Source organism: Pristiophorus japonicus, chromosome 5 (genome assembly GCF_044704955.1).
Source record: "Pristiophorus japonicus isolate sPriJap1 chromosome 5, sPriJap1.hap1, whole genome shotgun sequence".
Taxonomy (NCBI): domain Eukaryota; kingdom Metazoa; phylum Chordata; class Chondrichthyes; family Pristiophoridae; genus Pristiophorus; species Pristiophorus japonicus.
In genome coordinates this window covers 242736601-242760777 of record NC_091981.1, presented here as the reverse complement: position 1 = coordinate 242760777, position 24177 = coordinate 242736601, and the positions used below count along the sequence as shown (strand labels likewise).

Sequence of the window (24177 nt, the reverse complement as noted above, 5' to 3'; positions counted from 1 at the left end):
CGTGCTGTAATTCTATGATTCCAGTTTAATAAGATGGCACAGTCGCTCAAGGATACTGTACTCTATATTAACATTTCAAGTTCAAATGACTATTAGAACACACACACACCAACAAGGTGCTATCTGAAAACTGGACAACTCGACCAACATGAATTACACCAGAGCGGCACTGGACAACGTATCAGCCAAGACCATCTGCCTTGTCCTTCCAAGGAAACCACACAGTAGCAAATAGCTTGCAAAGGGACAAAGGTGCAAAATGCATTTATTTTTAAATTCTTGACTTCAATAAAGCAAATACAATGTACAATAGAAGAAATTCAGATAAGATCTCTTTATTCTAGATGTCAATAGAAATCTCAAAATCTGAAGTTCTTGCTGCTTATATTCAAAATAAAAAAAGTACAACTTCAATAAACTTTCTATACATTGTCTGGTTTCCAATTCCTACAGTACACAGCTTATCCTACTTTACAGCAAAAGGAAGAGAGAGATTATTTTGCACTCTAGCTGCTCATAGCTACTTAGCAAAGCTAGTGGTGACTCAAATAGAAGCAACTATTTTTGCAGCTTCTGCCTTCAGAAATGCTTTTCCTTTATTACTAACCCCAGAAATATTAGGAGTCCAGAAAAGAAAATGAAAGGCTGGAATGCCCAACTGCAATCCAGGGATGGAGATATATAAATAGACAAATACCTGAATGACTCAATGATGAAAGCAGCCCGGAGACATTTCATCGGATTTTAATTATACTGGGAAGCACTCTTCGAAATAGTGTGTACACAAATAGACTTAAAATACAAAGAGGGGGAAAAAGAAAATAGTTGAGGCAACAATGTTCACCATGCTTCTTGCACATTTTTACACCTTACACCAAACAGAGTAAAATGTTCAGAAATGTCGAATCACTAAAAAAAACTCATCCATTTATTGAATGGGCATGGGTTGAGCTGGGACTTAAAATAGCTCCAGAGCACAAATTTTAGGTAATTTCACTGTGCGAATTATCACTTTCTGTAACTATGAAAATACTAACAATGCCCTCAGAATTAAAACTGCCTATAGTATACATTAGGTGGGTTACTGCTCTTCCACATATATACATCTGGGTTAATAACCATGGACCGAATCTCTTTCAATGGAAGAAATTATTTTAGTTCGAGTCTCTTTCCCTCAAGAACTATCTGTATCTCTTTGGCATCCAGTGTCTCATACTTCAGTAAAGCTTCTGCTAGATTTTTGTGCTCCTTTGCATGCGTCTTCAAGATATTCTTTGCCCGTTCGTAAGATTCCTGTGTTCAAAAAAAACAAAGACTTTTAATCCTATTTCAAAAAAAGTTATTCGTATATTGCAATATACCAACTGGGATCGCTATTTCCAGTTTATTTTGTCTCGCAGTTCACAGTTCCTCTATATATGAACTTATCACTGAAAATGTGGGAAAATAGCAGACAACAGTTTTTAAACAAACTTACTTACTTCCCAAATGTTCAATACAAGTATGAAATGTTTAGAGGCAAAGTTTTTAAAATTACATGTCAGTACATGTGGGGATGTTGCACTTTATCAAGGAGGCTTTGAGGGTGTCCTTGAAACTTATCCTCTGCCCACTTGGGGATCGCCTGCCGTGTAGCAGTTCCGAGTAGAGCACTTGCTTAGGGAGTCTTGTGTCGGGTATGCGGACAATGTGGTCTGCCCAGTAGAGCTGGTCGAGTGTGGTCAGTGCTTCGATGATGGCCTGATCGAGAATACGGACATCCTCCCAGGGAATTTGCAGGATCTTGCGGAGACATCGTTGGTGGTAGTTCTCCAGAGATTTAACGTGTCTACTGTATATGGTCCATGTCTCTGAGCCATACAGGAGGGTGGGTATTACTACAGCCCTGTAGACCATAAGCTTGGTGCCAGATTGGAAGGCCTGATCTTCCTCTTCCTCAGGTGACCGAAGGCTGCGCTGGCACACTGGAGGCATTGTTGGACCTCGTCGTCGATGTTTGCCCTTGCTGATAGTAGGCTCCCGAGGTATGAAAAGTGGTCCATGTTGCCCAAGGCCGCGCCATGGATCTTGATGACCAGGGGATGGGGGGGCTTTGTGGCGGGGTCAGGTTGGTGGAGGACCCTTGTCTTATGGATGTTTAGTGTCAGGCCCATGCTTTCGTACGCCTCGGTGAAGATGTTGATGATGGCTTGGAGTTCAGTCTCTGAATGTACGCAGATACAAGCGTCGTCTGCGTACTGTAGTTCGACGACAGAGGGTTGGACGGTCTTGGATCTAGCCTGGAGGCGAAGAAGGTTGAGCAGGTTCCCTCAGGTTCTACAGTTTAGTTCCACTCCAGCGGGGAGTTTGAGCGTGAGGTGGAGCACTGCAGCGAAGAAGATAAAGAGGGTTGGCGCGATGACGCAGCCCTGCTTGACCCTGGTCTGGATGTGTATTGGGTCTGTGGTGGATCCATTGGTCAGGATCATGGTTTGTATGTCATCGTGGAGCAGGCGGAGGATGGTGACAGACTTTTGGGGGCAGGCGAAACGGAGGACGCTCCATTGTCCCTCGCGGTTAACAGTGTCAAAGGCCTTTGAGGTCAAAGGCGGCCATGTACAAGGGTTGGTGTTGTTCCCTGCATTTCTCTTGCAGTTATCACGTCGTGAAAATCATGTCCGTTGTACCCCATAGTGGACAGAATCCGCACTGTGATTCCGGGAGGAGCTCCTCAGCCACAGAGAGAAGACGGCTGAGGAGGATTCTAGCGATGACTTTCCCAGTGGCTGACAACAGGGAGATTCCTCTGTAGTTGCCGCAGTCGGACTTGTCCCCTTTTTAAAAAGATGGTCACAATTACGGCATGTCCAGGCATGCACTCCTCCTTCCATATGAGAGACAAGGTCATGCATTCGTGCCTCTCCGCCATACTTTAGTGCCTCAGCGGGGATTCCATCCGCTCCCATTGCCTTGTTGTTCTTGAGTTGGCGGATGGCCTTTTCTACCTTGTGCAGGGCTGGGGTTTTTGCTGAGATGGTGGCGGGTAGCATGCTGCGGGATGGAGTTGAGGATACTCGTGTCAAAAGCAGAGTCTCGATTAAGGAGATCTTCAAAGTGCTCCTGCCAACGGGCCCTGACTGCCTCGGTATCCTTGCTGAGTGTCTCCCCATTCTTCGCCAGCAGTGGGGTGTGGCCTTAGGTGCTTGGGCCATAGGTGGACTTGCTGCGGTGAAGAATCCTTGCATGTCATGGCTGTCGACCAGCTGCTGAATCTCCTGTACTTTCTCCACTCACCATCTATTCTTTAGGTCGCGGGTTTTTTTAATTAGACCTCGGCCTTCAGCCGTCTGTAGAGCTGCTTTACTGCTCCAGAGTTGGGTTGTTGCTTTAGGTTCAGAAATGCCCTGCGCTTGCGGTTTATTAGCTCCTGGATCGCCTGATCATTCTCATCAAATCAGTCCTGGTGTTTCCTGGTTGAGTGACCGAGCATCACTTCGCAGGCACTGGTTATGGTGGCCTGGAGGGCAGACCAAGTGCTGTGGGCATTCTGCGTCTTGGGGTCATTGAGGGTCGCCAGGTTGGCAGTGAGGCGCTGGCTATATAGTGCTCTCTCAGCTGGGTCTTTGAGTGCCCCGGCATTGATTTTTCTGCGGCACTGCTTCTGATGCCATTGCGGCTTTGGGGCTATATTTATGTTGATGACAGAACGGATTAGGCGGTGGTCGTCCAGCAGTCGTCGGCTCCGGTCACGGCGTGGGTGATGCGCACATCCTTGCGATCCCTCGCTCGAACGATGATGTAGTTGAGCAGGTGCCAGTGCTTGGAGCGAGGATGTTGCCACGATGCCTTGTACTTGTCCCTCTGGTGGAACAAGGTGATGACGACAACAAGGTCGTGTTCTAGGCATTTTGTCAGGAACATGGTACCACTGGAGTTGGTTTTCCCTAGCCCCTCCCTGCCGATTGCACCTCCCCAGGCGTTGAAGTTGCCGAGGAGGATCAGTTTGTCGTCGTAGGGACGCGGACAAGGATTGTTCAAGGCTGGAGTAGAATACCTTTTTGGCCTCATCTGTTGAGTCGAGTGTTGGGGCGTACACACCGATAACTGTGGAGCACTGATTCCGGGAAATTATACATCAAAGCTGTAGAAATAGGCAGCTCTTTTGCAAAAGCAACATCCGTTGAGAACGCACTGCTAGGTACTGAAGTAGTGTAAGTGTACTATGAACCACAAACCCCTGACGCACATGGTTCTAGTGAATTACCAGAAAATTTAAAATGAGAATTTCTGTGTACTGCTGTCATATAGACAGTGTAAGCACCACACTTGAGCAGTATTGAAAATAAACAAAGTGAAGTAAAGTTAAATTACTTGACGGTCATGCAGTGTGAAATTTAGTGAAAATATTTAACTGCCAAAAGATGGATTACATTTTGTAATAAAAAAAGTCAGGACTGGTTGCAAACATATCACACCAAAGATATCAATATGAACAGTTTTTCCTTTCGATTATCAGAAATTTGAGGGAGGGCAGGGCGAAAATGAGGGGGGGGAAGTGAGGAGGGCGAAAACAAGAGGGGGGGGAATCCCCCTGAGCAAACGAGGGGGGCCCCGAGAAAACGAGAGAAAAATACATTTATATAGCACCTTTCACAACCTCAGGACATCCCAATGGCATTACAGCCAATTAAGTACTTTTGAAGTGCAGTCACTGTTGTAATGTAGGAAACAAGTCAGCCAATTTTCGCACAGCAAGCTCCCGTAAACAGTAATGTGATAATGACCAGATAAATTGATGTTGATTGAGCGATATTGACCAGGGCACTAGAGATAACTCCCAGCTCTTTGAAATAGTGTCATGGGATCTTTTATGTCTACCTTAGAGCAGACGTTGCATCTGAAAGACGCACCTTTGACAATGCAGCTCTCTCTCAGTACTGCACTGGAATATCAGCCTAGAGTCTTGTGCTCAGTTTCTGGAGCTAATAAGTGTAGAGAAGGATAATCTCACATTTGGCAATCCAGACATTAGAAATACCTGCAACAAAAATAATCTTACCCTCAATAATATCCTGATTTCTTGTTCAATAGCAGATTGAGTGTCTGGGCTTACTCTTTCTGGATCCGTATAGGTCATTACTCCAAGCTACAGACAAAAACAAAACAAAATGTGATGTCACCATTGCATGACAATCATTTTCAAGGAGACATTATCCAACACGAAACTGTAACCTTCAGGTAACAGCAAAGATGACAAAAATAGTTTGTATGGCATTTATGCAGAGATGGGGAGCAGGTAGTAACAGTTGCTGTTTAGGTCAGTCACCCATTTAACCTATGTATTGAGGTGTCCCATTAAAGTACAACTAGAGATGTGCATAAGAGTTCAGCATTGAAGATGGAGGCAAGGTTGAGGTTAGCTGAATTATCTTCCAAAATATAGATAGACTGATGAGTTATTTGAGGCTATTTAGGATAGTGAGAGACTCTATTAACGAGGAAGCAAAGCCAAAATAATTTCAGCAGAATATTGAAGTTGCTGGATTCAATTTAGAATTTTTCAAAATGTTATCAATCCAGAGTTAAAGGTTAGGAGAGCGATAAGAATCAGGTGAACTTAGTCAAGCCAGTAAGATTTTTGTTATGGTGATATAAAGGAGCAAAGGCAAACAGGGACAGCAGAACAAAAGTAAATACAACTCCTTTGGATCAGAAAGAGTAGAAATAAGAAAATCTGGATTAGAAAGTGTCAAGTGAGATTTGAGTTTGAGAAAAAAAAATATAAGGACGACATTAAAATTTATATTTGTGAAGATGAACTGTAAATTAAAGTGAGAAGTTGCAAATCGTGGTTGAGCTTGCATTTTCTTCTTAATGTTGGAGCATGGATAAAGTGAACAAGCGACAAGTTAGTTGAACTGGGAAAGGGCAATGACAAATCGCTGCTGAGGTGTGGAGAACAGACCATGGGCCATACTGGAAGCTGTTTTGAGCAGATCTAAGCAATGTTTACATGGCAGTTAATATACAATATTGGTACTGCAAATTGCACTATAGTTTTAGCAAGTAAATAAAAATGTAACTTTTTACCTTATCGCTCATTCCAAATTTTGTGACCATCAACATTGCTATTTTGGTTGCACTGTCAAAATCACTCGAAGCACCTAAGTAAACCAAATGCACAGTATTTCCAGTTACAATAGCACAGACAGAAATATTTTTACTCTACTTGTTTTGTGCTGGCCAGGCAAGCTCCATAATAAGTATGGAATGTGAAAATTCTCAATTGTCTGCAAACTTGCCACTTAAAAGTGGAAAAAATTCCAATAGGGAATTCAGAAGAAACTTCTTTACCCAGAGAGTGGTGAGAATGTGGAACTCGCTCCCACAAGGAGTGGTTGAAGCGAATAGTATAGATGCATTTAAAGGGAGGCTAGACAAGCATATGAGGGAGATGGAAATAGAGGGTTTTGCTGATAAGAGTTAGATGAGGAAAGACTGGAGGAGGCTCGCATGGAGCATAAACGCCGGCATGTACTGGTTGGGCTGAATGGCCTGTTTCTGTGCCGTATAATCCTATATAAACAAAAATGAAGCAATGTTCACTATGCAGCATTCTAAAACTGTTATTTTAATAAGTCAATTTATTAAATGGCGAGAAACAAAACAATAATGATTACTCAAATTTGAGTTTGAGGTACATTTTCATTTTAAGGTTCACTGACAAATATACCTATACAATCACAAAAACAAAACATGGACATCATGATCAGATGCAAGACGTTGAATGTCAACAGGATTTTAAAGCTTATGATGGCCATCACCATGTCTTCACTTAGTCCTTTCTAAATTTGGAAACATTTCAAATAATGTTTGTGTAGTATACTGTAAGCCTGCCACTGGACTTCACCGGTTGTACAATATAATTATTTTAAAGGCTGGTTGTATTTCTATGACCGTCACTTTATAATCCAAAGTATTAGCTCTGCAGAATACCACTTTACTATGCTAGTTTTCAAAATCACTGATTGCAGGTGGAATTATTGGACCATGCGCTTGATATTTCACCTTCTGAAAAGGCACTCAACAGGCTAGAAAGAAAAGGCTAAACATTTGTAGGTCTGGTGCTTAAAGCATAAGTGGATATCCATATTATTGCTAGTACAAGTAACCTTCAACCACCATCTGCCCCACCTGAAACAGAGACTGTAGGTCCCACATAGGACTTATCAGTCACAGGCGAACTCATTTTTAGTGTGGAAGCAAGTCATCCTCGACTCTGAGGAACTACCTAAGAGAAGAGTACAAATATGCCAGTGAGGCATCAGTTGCACTTTACAGTATTTTGTCTTTAAATTTCCATACTCCAGGAATTAAAATCTTGTGCAAGGAAGCAGAATGCACTAAAATAACAGACACAGTCACTTGGAATCTTGATGTCCTTGAAATTCTACAATCATATGATGCATTGTATCGCAAGGAAATTGCACAGCTTGGAAGCTGTATGAAAACTCAATTGACTCTCACTTAAGACACACTAAGCTTGAAACGCCTGCTGAAATGCCTTTATACCTTATTAATGAGTCAATTATATGGCTAAATACAAACCGGTGGTAATTTGTTCTGTTCCAAAGATGAGTTCTTCGGCTACTCTACCACCCATGCTGACATCCATTTGAGCAAGCAACTGAGCTCGAGTTTCACTCCATCGGTCACTTTCTGGTAACAATGACACCTGAGAGAGAAATTTGTTGTATAGAAAGTTTAATATGAACCTCTTAGCCACCATCTCCAAATCTTTGTAAATATGCAAATTCACAAATAAACAGTCTAATTATAGTTTGAAAACAAAGTATTAATCTTAAAATTCAGGAGCTTGTGATATTGCCTTCAGACTCCCAGTACAGTTTTATATGAATGATCACCACAGAAACAGTACACAATCTTCCACCACAGTTTATAGTTAACTATATAACCTTGATTCTGAATTTGGATAGATTTTACATCTTGTTTGCAGTGAACTTCTACCAGATTACATAGACAAAGCTTATTTTCCCCCAAAGGAGAATACTTAAAAAGCTACACTAAGTTTGCACCATTCCCTAATTTAGGAACTGCAGCAATCATGGAAGTATATATACACAGGATTTTAAAAAAGCCACTAGCATTTCATAATATCTTGCATAACTATCCAAAAACCTCCTCAAAACCCTCCTCTTTCACTATGCCCTTGGGACCCCATCCTAGCCTCTCCATGCCCCTCCCCTTTCTCCATGTTCTGTCTCCATCATTTCCTTTTTCTCATCGTAAAGCACTCAGATCTTCCCGCAAGCGAGGAGCTCTATCCAAATGCAAGTTGCTGTTGTTGTTGTGAAGAGATGGAAGAGAAACATTCCCACTAATGGAAAAAACAAGAGCAGTTTGGGATTGAGGAAGATCATATTTAAAAGTTTTTATGCCCTGATAGAAGAACATAAGAATTAGAAGCAGGAGTAGGTAATTCGTCCCCTCAAGCTTGCTCCGTCATCCAATGAGATCATGGCTGATCTTCTACTTCAACTCCACTTTCCTGCAGTATCCCCATATCACTTCATTCCCTTAATATCCAAAAATCTATCAATCTTGGTCTTGAATATATTCAAAGATTCAGCCTCTACAGCCCTCTGGGGTAGAGAATTCCAAAGATTCATCACCCTTGGGATGAGTAAATTTCTCCTCATCTCAGTCCTAAATGGCCAACCCCTTATTCTGAGATAGTGACCCCTGGTTCTAGACTCCTCAGCCAGAGGAAACATCCTCCCTGCATCTACCCTATCAAGCCCAGTAAGAATTTTGTATGTTTCAATTAGACCACCTCTCATTCTTCTGAACTCGAGAGAATATAGGCCTAGTCTACTCAATCTCTCCTCATAGGACAATCCCCCCATCCCAGGAATCAGTCTGCTGAACCTTCATTGCACTCCCTTAATGGCAAGTATACAAAACTGTACACAATACTCCAAGTGCGGTCTCACCAGGTCCCTATAGAATTGCAGTAAGACGTCTTTACTCTTACACTCAAATCCTCTTGCAATAAAGGCCAACATACCATTTGCTTTCTTAATTGCTTGCTGTACCTACATGTTAACTTTCAATGATTTGCATACAAGGACACCCAGGACTCTGAATACCAACATTTCCGAATCTTTCACTATTTAAAAAACTCTGCTTTTCTATTTTTCCTACCAAAGTGGATAACTTCACATTTCGCCACATTATATTCTATTTGCCATGTTCTTGCCCACTGACTTAGTCTATCTATATCCCCTTGAAGTCTTTTTGCATCCTCCTCACAACTTACATTCCCATCTAGCTTTGTATCATCAGCAAACTTGGATATATTACAATTGGTTCCCTCATCCAAATCATTGATTATAGATTGTGACTAGCTGGGGCCCAAGCACCGATCCTTGCAGCACCCCACTAGTTATAGCCTGCCACTTACTTGTAATTTGTCAGATAAGACATTGGGGGTAAACACATTTTAAATGTATTACAAGGAAAGTGACGTTGTGAATCATGTTCTATAAATAAAAGGGAAAAAATGTAGTGGAACTTCCTCCTGCCAAGCAATAATGATCTATCGAAGCAACCACCCTTTTGTCAAATTGTTAACCTTGCAATACTGTATGATGCTGCCAGTTAAACTTGATTAAAGAATTCAACATTCAGGGCAATATTCACAATGCATTAGTTCAATTTTAAAACTAAACAAAACCGGTCAGCAATTTAATTTCTTACCAGACAAAACCTCAAATGTGTTTTTACACTTACATGTCCCAGGGTAGGTCCCCTTGGCATTATTGTAGCTTTGTTAATGGGCATAGCATTTTTTGTAAAATGTGCTACTATAGCATGTCCTGATTCATGGTAGGCTGTGATTGTTTTGTTTTTAGCATCAATCTCAATACTCCTGCGCTCTGGACCTGTTGGCAACAGACAAGTCACAAGTAAATAAAAGCTTTTCAAATAAGATACTGTTTGAACAAATGCTTTACAATAGCAGATAGTTTTTTGTGTCAGAAATAATAAGTTACTTAGTTTCACGATTCAATTTTGTGTTCCAAACTCCTTGCATAATTTTGGGGGCTTTTAAAATTCTGATTCAATGTGGAAAACAAACAGTGGACTTGAGAATATTACCAATTTTATTATAAAGATCTAACTCAACCTTTTGTTGATAGTATCATAGAATGGCTGATTGCTGCTGGTTATTTGGAATCTTACTTCTAAATATTCACACATGCTTCTCAAAAACGAACAAAAAGGCATACCACAATACAAAATGAAAGATGCAAGCCAGCTTCCTACAGGACAAGTCTCCACCCTCAGCCAGCACCATCTGGTGAGTACCCAGTAGAGCAAGGGAAAGGAGATAAAAATATTATGGACAAGGCCGATATTGATTTGAAAGGCTTATTTCTATATTTAAATATCTGAATAATTTCCTAAAAGTGGTGTATAACTTTGCATGTCTGTCTTTTCAATATTCCCTCCCTAGGGAGACCCCACTCAGTAAGCTTCTTACTTCAGCACTCGATAACCAGGAATTTCCTGTAGCCATCAGCTTGGCTTACTGAAGATATGCTAGAAAGCTCCAATATAAATAGGTGACAGAGAAGGTGGATTCTACATTGGCTTGATCTCACTGGATATATGCACACCCTAAAACATACCACTAGATAACTGACAAAGTTGACATTATAAAATGCCCCCGTAAAATTTATATGGCTTAAGTGGTTACGCCAAGAAGCGTTATTCTACATAATATGTACAGGAATTTAAGTAAACTGAATTTTTTCAGTGACATTTATGTGACAGATGCAAAGTGACTTTCAAATATTAAAAGGACAGAAGAGTTTCTTAAAAGTGCAAGATCAATAAAAAGGCAAATTCATTTGGACTAATTTCATAATGCAAAAACACATCAGATGAATGATAATTTCTTAAACACAGATACAGCCAATTTACATAAGCAACAAAATAAATATATTTTCCAAGCCTTTATCTTGGGTTTTCTTCCTTCTGTGAAGTAGTAGCTTGGAATTTCAAAATAAAGCAACTTTATAGAAAGGGATATTAAAGTCTTTAGAAAGACAAAGTTCAAACAGCCGAATAGAACCTACCCATAAGGATTTTGTCCTTGGCAAACTCCAAGTCTTTCATTGTAACTTGATCTTTTTCATCTACAGCTGCTTTTAGAGCAGCCTGGTTGACCAGATTCTCCAGTTCTGCCCCCGAGAAACCCACTGTGCCTCTGGCTATTATTTCTGCATCAATTGCTATAAAAACAAACAGAGAGTGTGTTAAATCACACAGAAAAGAGTTTTGCAATAATTATCTTTGTTAGGGAACAGTTGCAGTTTACCTGGATCAACTTTAACTTTGCCAAGATACCACTTAAGAATCTCTACTCGTCCTCTTATATCCGGTCTGGGAACTGTAACTTGCATGTCAAATCTACCCGGACGGACAAGAGCACTATGGAGGAAGAATATGCAATAAACTGGGCATCAATTTAAAATATAACCAAATTTGTGAAAATTTCCTCGTTACATAACTATTGTACTGTAATATCAATGATGCTAAAAAGCATAACAGTTTGTCAACATTAGCTGAAGATTGTTAATCTAATCGTGTAGATTCTACACTTTCAATTTTGAAGCTGTTCTTTTTGCCAACAATCCAACTTGCTAAACAACTGAACTGTTAAGGCAAAATTACAAACAATGCAAACGCATAATTACTGACTGTTACGGGAAGCCAAGATTTTAGTTACCATAACTATGCAGGTTTTGTTTTGACATTGATGCTAAGTATATTAAAGCAGGTGAATTAATGTTATAATAACAATGGTATTATTTCTTTTGCAATTGTATATTTAACTCAAGAAACAAAATCTCATTTATTCAAATGATAGCAAAGCCCAGATTTTTTTTAATAATGATTTTTTTAAATAAAACAGCATTAAAGTTATTTACAAACATATTATACTTTAAATTATTTAGAAACAACAAACAAATCAAATATTTCAATTTGCACTTACTTGTCCAATGCTTCAGGAAAATTTGTGGCTCCTATTATAATGACACCTTCATTGGGCTTGAAACTGGAGAGAGAAGTAAAACTTTACAGCACTAGCTATTAAACACTATTGTAATTGAAATACAATTTTAAAAAGATGTCTAATGTTTACCACTATTGTACTAGTGAATTTCTTCAAATCCTTAAAAGCACAAGTTATTTAGGGCTACAAAACGGAGTGCCATGTACACAATTGTTATGGTTGCTCAAATGATCCCACTTAAAATGCACTCGTAGCTCATTTACAGAAGCACATTCTGCCTTCTAGTAGCAATGTGTTGGCGTCACGTGCCCACACAGTTGCAGGAAGGTCTCCCAAGTTTGATCACTGGTTGACAATAAGTTAATTAACCCAGTCAAAGTGACAATGAATGCCTCACAACCTCCCTCAGTGGACTTGTAATAAGTACGAGAAATAAAAGCCACATTTCTTTTTCCAAGATTGCCATCCAGTGACCCTTGCTGGACCTGTGCAAAATCAGGCAAGAATAGGATTTGACTTGGTTGTGAGAACCCCAAAAAGTAGCAAAGTTCAACACTCCGTGTCCAAGTTCACATGGACAATGGTCACATGAACAAAGTACTTGACGACTACCACCACTCATTAAACCAGACCATTGCACCACAAATTTTACTCTTGGTACTGTCTTGATCTTTTCTCTTACCCATCCATCTCTGCAAGTAGTTGGTTTATGGTCTGTCTAGAATAGGGATGCATGGGTGATTCAATTCTCTTTCCACCAACAGAATCCAGCTCATCAATAAAGATGACACAGGGTGCATTTGCTTTTGCTTCCCCTAAAGCACAAACACACACAAGAGCAAGTTAAACACAAAAGGAAATATTGAGAAGTGCCCCAATTCTAATAAAAATAAGTTTAATTTTGGTAGACTGGAAAACATACTAAACAGATTCCTTATCCTACTAGCTCCAACGCCAACAAACATTTCGTCAAATTCTGATCCCGATGCATAATAGAATGGTACGTCCGCTTCGCCTGCAACAGCTCTTGCAAGAAGGGTTTTCCCATTTCCAGGGGGTCCGATTAAAAGAATACCTGAAATTAAGCAGAAATGGACATTTCAAGTTAGATTAAATAGTATGTTATGAATAGTACTAAAATCAACATTTTAAGCAACACTGTATGTGGTTATACTAAACATCTTTAAAAAAATGCTATTCTGCACAATTAGAAGCATCTTTCATGCACTATATACTCCATGCATACTTAATTTTAAATTAACTGATACTAGCACAAACATTTCTATACATCATTGAAATTAATTCTAAAGTCAATAGCTAGCAATTGTTATAACCTGCAAGTGCCTATTTGAGCTCACTATACCAACTGGAATAGAAAAGAACCCGAGGACAAACAGCCAAAGACACTCATGATCATTAAGGAACAATTCCTTCCATCAGAAATTTGATAGATGAGTAATATATCAGACTTTTTCAGAGTCAGCTATAAAGGAAGTATTTACATACTAATGGTAGCAAAAAATGTATTACTGAAATTATATCATCATCATAGGCAGTCCCTTGCAATCGAGGAAGACTTGCTTGAGTCTAAGAATGAGTCCTTAGATGGCTGAACAGTCCAATACGAGAGCCACAATCCCTGCCACAGGTGGAACATACAGTTGTTGAGGGTAAGGGAGGGTGGGACGGACAGGTCTGCTGCACGTTCTTTCCGCTGTCTGCGCTTGTTTTCTGCATGTACTCAGCGATGAAACTGGAGGTGCTCAGCGTCCTCCCGGATGCATTTCCTCCACTTAGGACGGTCTTTGGCCAGGGACTCCCAGGTGTTGGTGGGGATGTTGCACTTTATCAGGGAGGCTTTGAGGGTGTCCTTGTAATGTTTCCTCTGTGCACCTTTGGCTCGTTTGCCATGAAGGAGTTCTGAGTAGAGCGCTTGCTTTGGGAGTCTCGTGTCTGGCATGCGGACAATGTGGCCTGCCCAGCTGAGCTGATCCAAGTGTGGTCAGTGCTTCTATGCTGGGGATGTTGGTCTGGACAAAGACACTAATGTTGGTGAGTCTGTCGTCCCAGAGGATTTGTAGGATCTTGCGGAGGCATCGTTGGTGGTATTTCTCCAGCGACTTGAGGTGTCTGCTGTACATGATCCATGTCTCTGAGCCATACAGGAGGGCAAGTATTACTAAAGCCCTGTAGACCATGAGCTTGGTGGTAGATTTGAGGGCCTGGTCTTCAAACACACTTTTCCTCAGGTGGCCGAAGGCTGCGCTGGCGCACTGGATGGGGTATTGAATCTCATCAATGTCTGCTTTTGTTGATAGAAGGCTCCCGAGGTATGGGAAACATTGTCCAGGGCTGCGCCGGGGATCTTGATAACTGGGGGGCAGTGCTATGCGGCGTGGACAGGCTGGTGGAGGACCTTTGTCTTATGGATATTTAGCGCAAGGCCCATGCTTTCATATGCCTCAGTAAATACGTTGACTATATCCTGGAGTTTAGCCTTTGAATGCGCGCAGACGCAGGCGTCGGCCGTGTACAGTAGCTCGGTCCCGGCCTGCAAAACCATCATCAGGCCGGGGCCATTGGAGGGAGCAGCATGCGGCAGCACAGCCCGGAAATCGGCGTGGCCCCAGCCTGTAAGACCATCAGCAGGTCGGGGCCATTGGAGGGAGGAGCGTGCGGTGGCATACCACTGCAGGGAGCAACGGGTGCTGCTGCAGGAGGGCGACGGCTATGAAGCCAGGTCGCTGATTGCAGTGCAGGCAGGCACAGCAGGAGGGGCGAAGGAGTGGCAAGAGTCCGTAGAGGGAAGTGACCGGGGCCCAGGAGAGGCGTGAATCGGGGCCCAGAAGAGGAGAGGGCCCAGGGGCAGCACGGGCCAGCCCACACTGCGGTCTGCGCAGCAGAGTTGGTCTCCAGTTAGTCTTGGGTAATCCTTGCCACTGGACCAAGACCTAGCTCTGTCAAGCCCATGTGGTGGCTGGTGTGCAACAGCCACCACACGTTAAAAAAAATCCAAGCACAGGCATCTTCCACCCTTCACGATGTAGTTCGGGATCTGGAATATTAGGTCCTTCATTGAAACACCTGTGAACTCATCCCTTTTTGGCGTGGAAGCAAGTCATCCTCGTTTCGAGAGACTGCCTATAATGATGGCTACGACGACTGTAGCTCGACGACAGAGGTTGAGGTGGTCTTGGACCTGGTCTGGAGATGGCGACAGTTGACCAGCTTCCCACTGGTTCTGTAGTTTAGTTCCACTCCAGCATTCCCACTTAAAAGCTTAATGAACCCAAGTGCAAAATAAACCAGAAACAGTGGTGCTTGAAGTTTAATTTTATCACTATTTTACCCATCATTCGCAAAAATGAACTTAAAAAAAAGAGTGCAACTACAATGATATGCTTTTGTAGAATGCAGAGCTAACTTCATGGAATTATAACAGATAATTGCTAGTTACATACCTTTAGGCAGTTTGCCTCCTAATACAGTGAACTTCTGAGGGTTTCTCAAAAATTCCACTACTTCTTGGAGTTCTTGTTTTGCCTCCTCCACCTGGTGAAGAAGTCATTAAAAACAAGTATTTTTAAATGAATCACTTAAAATTCAAAATACATATGAAGGGTTAATGCAAATACTACCTACCCCTTTCACATGTTCAAACGTTACATTTTTCATCTGAATTGGATCCACCGCTGCATCCAGTCCTGATGAAGTACGAAATCGCACTGTCGGAAAGGCAGGTGTAAGCTGAAATACTGGATTCTCTATAAACTTCCCACTTAAAAGCTTAATGAACCCAAGGGCAAAATAAACCAGAAACAATGGTGCTTGAAGTTTAATTTTAACCACTATTTTACCCATCATTCTCAAAAATGAACTAAAGAAAGTGCAACTACAATGATATGCTTTTGTAGAATGCAGAGCTAACTTCATGGAGCAAGCAGCTCAAGAGTATGGAGGTGATACAAATACACAAGTTGATATGATAGTAAAGAATATCGAAGGGTCATTATATCACTATCGGACAGAGCGTTTCAAAATGGAAGCTAAAGTCCAAACTAATTACAAATGAAAGGAGCAACTACATGTGGCTTGGCGGACTTGCACAGGATTTCATTGTACAAAACATTGCACCAATTTGAATTATACAACTGAAAACAGGAAAGATTTTAGTGAGGGTCAACATGTTTAGAATCAGCTTTTAATTTCATTCGTAGACAAATTCTGCTAAGAAGATTTCATAGAATCTCAGAAATTTACAGCACGGAAGGAGGCCATTTGGGCCCATCGTGTCCGCGCCGGCCAACAAAGAGCTATCCAGCCTAACCCCACTTTCCAGCTATGTAGCCCTGCAGGTTATGGCACTTCAAGTGCACATCCAAGTACTTTTTAAATGTGGTAAGGGTTTCTGCCTCTACCACCCTTTCAGGCAATGAGTTCCAGACCCACACCATCCTCTGGGTGAAGAAATTTCCCCTCAAATCTCCTCCAAACCTCTTACCATTTACTTTAAATCTATGCCCTCTGGTTGCTGACCCCTCTGCTAAGGTCCTTCCTATCCACTCTATCGAGGCATCTCATAATGTTATACACCTCAGTAAGGTTTCTCCTCAGCCTCCTCTGTTCCAAAGAAAACCCCAGCCTCTCCAATCTTTCCTCATAGCTAAAATTCTCCAGTCTAGGCAATATCCTCATCAATTTCCTCTGTACCCTCTCTAGTGCAGTCACATCTTTCCTGTAATGTGGTGACCAGAACTGCATGCAATACTCTAGTTCTGGCCTTACTAATGTTTTATACAGTTGAAGCATAACCTCCCTGCACTTTGTATTCTATGCCTCGGTTTATAAAGGCATGTATTCCATATATGCCTTCTTAACCACCTTATCTACCTGGCCTGCAACCTTCAGGGATCTGTGGACCTGCACTCCAAGGTCTCTGTTCCTCTACACTTCTCAGTGTCCTACCATTTAATGTGTATTCCCTTATCTTGTTAGCCCTCCCCAAATGCATTACCTCACACTTCTCTGGATTGAATTTCATTTGCCACTATTCTGTCCACATGAACAGTTCATTGATATCTTCCTGCAGTCTACAGCTTTTGACTTCATTATCAACCACACAGCCGATTTTAGCATCATCTGCAAACTTCTTAAATCATACCCCCTACATTCAAGTCTAAATCATTGATATATACCACAAAAAGCAAGGGACCTAGAACTGAGCCCTGCAGAACCCCACTGGAAACACCCATCAACCATTATCCGTTGCTTCCTGCCTCGGAGCCAATTTTGGATCCAACTTGCCACTTTGCCCATGGGCTTTTACTTTTATGACCAGTCTGCCATGTGGGACCTTATCAAAAGCCTTGCTAAAATCCATATACACTACATCAAATGCACTACCCTCATCAACCCTCCTGGTTACCACCTCAAAAAATTCAATCAAGTTAGTCAGACACGACCTTCCCTTGCTGACTGTCCTTGATTAATCCATGTCTTTCTAAATGAAGATTTGTCCTGTCCCTCAGAATTTTTTCCAATAACTTTCCCACCACCGAGGTTAGGCTGACTGTTTAAAAAAGGGAGAAAGGTATAGCCAAAGGGACAATGTTAGCAGTAAGTTTACCAGACAAGAAGGGTGTTCTGGATAGACTTAAGTCCCACGGATACATTTTACAAAAATATTGTAGTTTTAATTTTTTTTTAAAATGGAACCACTGTTTAGAATTTTTCACAATTGCAATGTCTCTTCTTTCATACTGCCAAACATAAAAGGTCTTAAATTGCATACTTGACACGGATACACTTTTAAAATTAATCAGTTCTAACAGATTTTTGAAGTCTTCACAAGAAGTTTCAGATCCCACTGACCTATTGAGTGTTTATAAATACTCAACATATTGTTTTCACCAGGAAACTTGGCATGAATTTCTGAAGATAGAGGCGATACCAGACATAAGCAGTGCTAAGATTTCTCTCCACTTAAAACATGACAAAATTAAAATTATGCCTGAAAATATCTAAATACGCAGTTATTCGAATGTTAACGAGTGGTCAAATATTTTAGACTATGCGGTCAGACAGTCGAAATGATATGGTGAATGGTATATAAATTATTTATCCCTTTCAACTGCACACAGTTCAAAACTACAAAACCAAAGTAAGCAAGTCATTGAAAGTTTACCAGACAAGAACGGTGTTCTGGATAGACCATAAATCCCAAGCAAGAGGAGGAACAGAAGAACCAGTCTCGTTCTTCTTAAAGAATCTGGGGAGATATGAATGCAAACAAGTTTGAGTTAATTGTTCAAAAGGATCAGTTTCTTAAGTACTTCTTACATAAGAACATAAGAAATAGGAGCAGGAGTAGGCCATACGGCCCCTCGAGCCTGCTCCGCCATTTCATACGATCTTGGCTGATCCTATCATGGACTCAGGTCCACTTCCCTGCCCGCTCCCCATTAAGAAACTGTCTATCTCTGTCTTAAATTTATTCAATGTCCCAGCTTCCACAGCTCTGAGGCAGCAAGTTCCACAAATTTACAACCCTCTGAGAAAATAAATTTCTCGTCTCAGTTTTAAATAGGCGGCCCCTTATTCTAAGATTATGCCCTCTAGTTCTAGTCTCCCCCATCAGTGGAAACATTTTCTCTGCATCCATCTTGTCAAGCCCGCTCATAATCTTATACGTTTCGATAAGGTCACCTCTCAATCTTCTGAATTCCAATGAGTAGAGCCCGACCTACTCAACCTTTCCTCATAGGTCAACCCCCTCATCTCTGGAATCAACCTAGTGAAACTTCTCTGAACTGCCTCCAAAGCAAGTACAGGTTGAGCGTCCGAAATCCGGAGTTCCAAAATTCGGAATGTTCCGGAATCTGGACACTGGGCCGATCCGTGGCAGGGTTGTCCGGAAACCGGAAAATGTTCCGAAATCCGGACTACCCCCAGCCCTCGGCAGCCCGACCTCCCCTTGCCCTGACCCCGCCCCCTCGGCGGCCCGACCCCGCCGCCTCTCCCCTGTACGTCGGTGGGCTGACCCCACCTGCCTCTGCCCAGGCAAAGACATTCCAAAATCCGGAACGACCTTGATCCCGAGGTTTCTGGATTTCGGACGCTCAACCTGTACATCCTTTCGTAAATATGGAAACCAAAACTGCACGCAGTATCCCAGGTGTGGCCTCACCAATACCATAGAAACATAGAAAATAGGAGCAGTAGTAGGCCATTCGACCCTTCGAGTCTGCACTGCCATTCAATATGATCATGGCTGATCCACTATCTCAACACAATATTCCTGTTTTTTCCCCATACCCCTTGATGTCTTTTGTTTCTAGAAATCTATCTGCCTCCCTCTTAAAAAATATTCAGTGACCTGGCCTCCACAGCCTTCTGTGGTAGGTAATTTTACATGTTCACCACCGCGAGTGAAAAAATTTCTCCTCATCTCGATCCTAAATTTCCTACCCCGTATCCCGAGACTGTGACCCCTTGTTCTAGACTTCCCAGCCAGGGGAAACATCCTCCCCGCATCCAGTCTATCCAACCCAGTCAGAATTTTATACGTTTCAATGAGATCCCCTCTCATTCTTCTAAACTCTAGTAAATACAGGCCTAGTCGACCCAATCTCTCCTCATACGACTGTCCTGCCATCCCAGGAATCAAGTCTGGTGAACCTTCACTGCACTCCCTATATGGCAAGTATACCTTTTCTTTGGTAAGGAGACCAAAACTGCACACAATACTCCAGGTGCAGTCTCACCAAAGCCCTGTATAACTGTAGTAAGATAGCCTTGCTCCTGTATTCAAATCCTCTTGCAATGAAGGCCAACACACCATTTGCCATCCTAACTGCTTGCTGCACCCGCATGTTTGCTTTCAATGTCTGGTGTACAAGGACACCCAGGTCCCTCTGCACATCAACACTTCCCAAGCCATCACCATTTAAATAATACTTTGTCCTTATGTTTTTCCTACCAAAGTGGATAACTTCACATTTATCCACGTTATACTGCATCTGCCATGTGTTTGCCCACTCACTCAACCTATCTAAATCGCCTCGCAGTGTCTTTGCATCCTCCTCACAACCCCACCTAGTTTTATGTCGTCAGCAAACTTATAAATATTACATTTGGTTCCCTCATCCAAACCATTTATAATATATTTATATATATATATTTTGTGATTAGCTGGGGCCCCAAGCACTAACCCTGTGGTACCCCACTAGTCACTGCCCACCACCCTGAAAAAGACCTGTTTATTCCTACTCTCTGTTTCCTGTCAGTTAACTAATTTTAAATCCATGCCAATACATCACCCCCAATCCTATGTGCTTTAATTTTGCACACTAACTTCTTAAGTGGGACTTTACCAAAGGCCTTCTGAAAATCCAAATACACTACATCCACTGGTTCTCCCTTATCTATTCTATCAACTACATCCTCAAAAAACTCCAGGTTTGTAAAACATGATTTTCCTTTCATAAATACATGCTGACTTTGTTTAATCCCATTGATATTATCCAAGTGTGTCATTATACCCTGTATAACTATACCAAGACTTCCCTGCTTTTATACTCCATCCCCTTTGCAATAAAGGCCAAGATTCCATTGGCCTTCCTGAACACTTGCTGTACCTGCATACTAACCTTTTGTGTTTTGTGCACAAGTACCACCAGGTCCCGTTGTACTGCAGCACTTTGCAATCTTTCTCCATTTAAATAATAACTTGCTCTTTGATTTTTTTCTACCAAAGTGCATGACCTCACACTTTCCAACATTATACTCCATCTGCCTAATTTTTGTCCACTCACTTAGCCTGTCTATGTCCTTTGGCAGATTTTCTGTGTCCTCCTCACACATTGCTTTTCCTCCCATCTTTGTATCGTCAGCAAACTTGGCTACGTTACACTCAGTCCCTTCTTCCAAGTCGTTAATATAGATTGTAAATAGTTGAGGCCCCAGCACTGATCCCTGCGCACCCCACTAGTTACCGATTGCCAACCCGCGAATGAACCATTTATCCCGACTCTCTGTTTTCTGTTCGTTAGCCAATCCTCTATCCATGCTAATATATTAGCCCCAACACCATGAACTTTTATCTTGTGCAGTACCCTTTTTTAATGGCACCTTGTCAAATGCCTTCTGGAAGTCCAAACACACCATATCCACTGGTTCCCCTTTATCCACTGTTATATCCTCAAAGAATTCCCCTTCATAAATCCATGCTGACTCTGCCTGACCGAATTATGCTTTTCAAATGTTCTGTTACCATTTCTTTAATAACATTTTCCCAACCACAGATGTTAGGCCAACTGGTCTATATTTCCTGCTTTTTGTCAGTCTCCTTTTTTAAATAGGGTGTTACATTTGCAGTTTTCCAATCTGCTGGGACCTCCACAGAATCCAGGAAATTTTGGTCAATTACAACCAGTGCATTCTTACAGGGCTTGACAGGCTAGATGCAGGGAGGATGTTTCCCCTGGCTGGGGAGTCGAGGTCACAGTCTCAGAATAAGGGGTCGGCCATTCAGCACTGAAATGCTGGGGCAATTTCTCACTGAGATCATCTCCAACAAGTGCAAGCAGCTCATGGACTGTCATAAAGGCTGAGACCATCTTTTCAGTTACCTCTGCCGCTTCCCTCCCTTCCCCTAGCCTACCGGGTCAATCTTCCCCCAAGGTTCCCCCCTACCTTAACTTCGAACTCACACCTTTAGTTTCTCTCATGTCCTCTCCAAGTTCACTTTGTCCACAAGACCCGCCTCCTGCTCTCTCAACCCTATTCGCACCAAACTGTTGACCACCCAACTTCCTTTCCTGGACCCCATGTTAGGCGATATTGTTAACTGTTCTCTCTCCTCAGGTACTGTCCCCCTCACCTTCAAATCTGCAGTCATAACCCACCTCCTCAAAAAACCCACCCATGACCCTGCCCCCTGTCCTTGCAAACTGCCACCCCATCTCCAACCTCCCTTTCCTCTTCAATGTCCTTGAACGTGTTGTCGCCTCCCAAATCCTAGTCCATCTTTCCCACAACTCCAGGTTTGAATCCCTCTGCCACACTAGTGAAACTGCCCTCAAAGACACAAATGACATCCTATGTGACTGTGACCGTGGTAAACTACACTTCTTGATTTGTCTGCAGCCTTTGATGTGGTTGATCACACCATCCTCCTCGAACACCTCACCCCTGTCGTCGAGATGGGTGGAACTGCCCTTGCCTGGTTTCATTCTTATCTATCCAGTCGTTACCAGAGAATCAACTGTAATGGCTTCTCTTCCTGATCCTGCACCATTACCTCTGGTGTCCCCCAAGGATGTATCCTTGGCCCCCTCCTTTTTGCCATCTATATGCTGCACCTCAGCAACATCATCCAAAAACACGTCAGTTTCCACATGCACAGACTACACCAAGCTCTACCGCACCACCACCTCTCTTGACCCCTCCACTGTCTCTGATTTGCATACTGTTTATCTGACATCCAATACCAGAGGAGCAGAAATTTCCTCCAAGTAAACATTAAGATCAAAGCCACTGTCTTCGTTCCCCGCCACAATCTCAGTTCCCTAGCCACCCACTCCATCCCTCTCCCTGGCAACTGTCTGAGGCTGAACCAGACTGTTCGCAACCTTCCCTAGTTGAGCTTCCAACCACATATCCGTTCCATCACCAAGACCACCTACTTTCACCTCTGTAGCATTGACCCGACTCTATCCCTGCCTCAGCTCATCTGCTGCTGAAACCCTCATCCATGCCTTTGTTACCTCAAGACTTGTCTATTCCCATGTTCTCCTGATCGGCTTCCCATCTTCCACCCTACAGAAACTTAAGGTCATCCAGAACTCTGCTGCCCATACTCTAATTCACACCAAGCCCCATTCAACCATCACCCCTGTGCTCACTGACCTACGTTGGCTCCCTGTCCAGCAACGTCTCTATTTTAAAATTCTCATCCTTGTCTTCAAATCCCTCCATAGCCTCGCCCCACTCCATCTCAAACTTCTTCCAGACCAACAGCTCTCAGATCTCTGCACACTTCCAATTCTGGCCTCTTGCGTATCCCCGATTTTAATCGCTCCACTGTTGGCTGCTTCAGCTCTGGAATTCCCTCCCTAAACAGCTCTGCATATCTACCCTTTGCTCCCCTTTAAGAAGCTCCTTAAAACCTACCTCTTTGACCAAGCTTTAGGCCATCTGTCCTAATACCCTCTTATGTGGCTCGGTGTCAAATTTTGTTTGATAATGCTACTGTGAAGCGCCTTGGGATGTTTACTACATTAAAGGCGTTATATAAACGCAATGTTGGGATTGCAGTGGTCTGTTGCAAGATGATCACATGGTTAGATTGAATCAATCAACATAACTCTGGGAACCCTTGCACATCTGCACATTTGCGCTCTACAATCACGCAACATTCTCAACACAACATTTTTAATGGTAAAGATAGATTTTCTTCATAGAAGTACATTTGGAAAGCTACAGAAATATTCAGTACACAAGATTCAAATGTTTACCAGCAAGTACATTAAACACATGTACAAATTAATGTATTGCTCTTTTTCTCCCCTTGGCCAGTCTCTACCCACCTATATCTGTGATTCCTCTGATGCCTTTTGCTACCAATTAATTCAGATTCTCTGCTCCCAATCGATGAGTTTTCACCAGGAAAATTCAGTTGCTCTACACCTCCATCGCTCACCAGGATGGTCTGCAAACCAATCTCCATCCACCCTTTTTCTCCCATCCTGTTCTACCAGTTTCTGTTAAATTTGCTTTGATGACTGTTTCAGCACAGAGCTTCCAAAATGACTTTCTTTTTCTTTGCTATAGTTAACAGGGCCCTTGACTGGGTTTACACATTTTCCATGCTTCTGCCTTGACCTGAATATTGGGAGGTCTTTGTTGTGGTGCTGCCCATTGTCAAAAAATATCCACACATGAAAAATGCCAATTGAGTGAGGTTAAAAAAGTACAGCCAACACTACAAGACCCGACCAAAGATGAGATAGTATCAGAGAGATAGCAGAAAGGGAGAAACAATTACAAGTAATAAAAAAAACTTCATTGCTGTATGATCAAATCTGTTTAGT

General features: G+C 42.2%; 1 protein-coding gene across 1 annotated transcript in view; it reads right to left on the bottom strand.

Moving 5' to 3' along the window:
• Window positions 1–240: 240 nt before the first annotated feature.
• LOC139264650 (ATP-dependent zinc metalloprotease YME1L1-like) overlaps window positions 241–24177 on the bottom strand; it is a 74007-nt gene continuing 50070 nt past the window's right edge. The window contains exons 7-19 of the mRNA XM_070881474.1: window positions 18270–18353; window positions 15728–15810; window positions 15547–15637; window positions 13008–13160; window positions 12768–12900; window positions 12065–12127; window positions 11387–11499; window positions 11145–11300; window positions 9793–9944; window positions 7588–7714; window positions 6070–6143; window positions 5039–5125; window positions 241–1293 (exon numbers count right to left, since the gene is read on the bottom strand). Of these exons, the coding sequence (XP_070737575.1) occupies window positions 1150–1293; window positions 5039–5125; window positions 6070–6143; window positions 7588–7714; window positions 9793–9944; window positions 11145–11300; window positions 11387–11499; window positions 12065–12127; window positions 12768–12900; window positions 13008–13160; window positions 15547–15637; window positions 15728–15810; window positions 18270–18353 (1460 nt within the window). The 3' untranslated portion in view covers window positions 241–1149. The remainder of the gene's footprint in view (window positions 1294–5038; window positions 5126–6069; window positions 6144–7587; window positions 7715–9792; window positions 9945–11144; window positions 11301–11386; window positions 11500–12064; window positions 12128–12767; window positions 12901–13007; window positions 13161–15546; window positions 15638–15727; window positions 15811–18269; window positions 18354–24177) is intronic.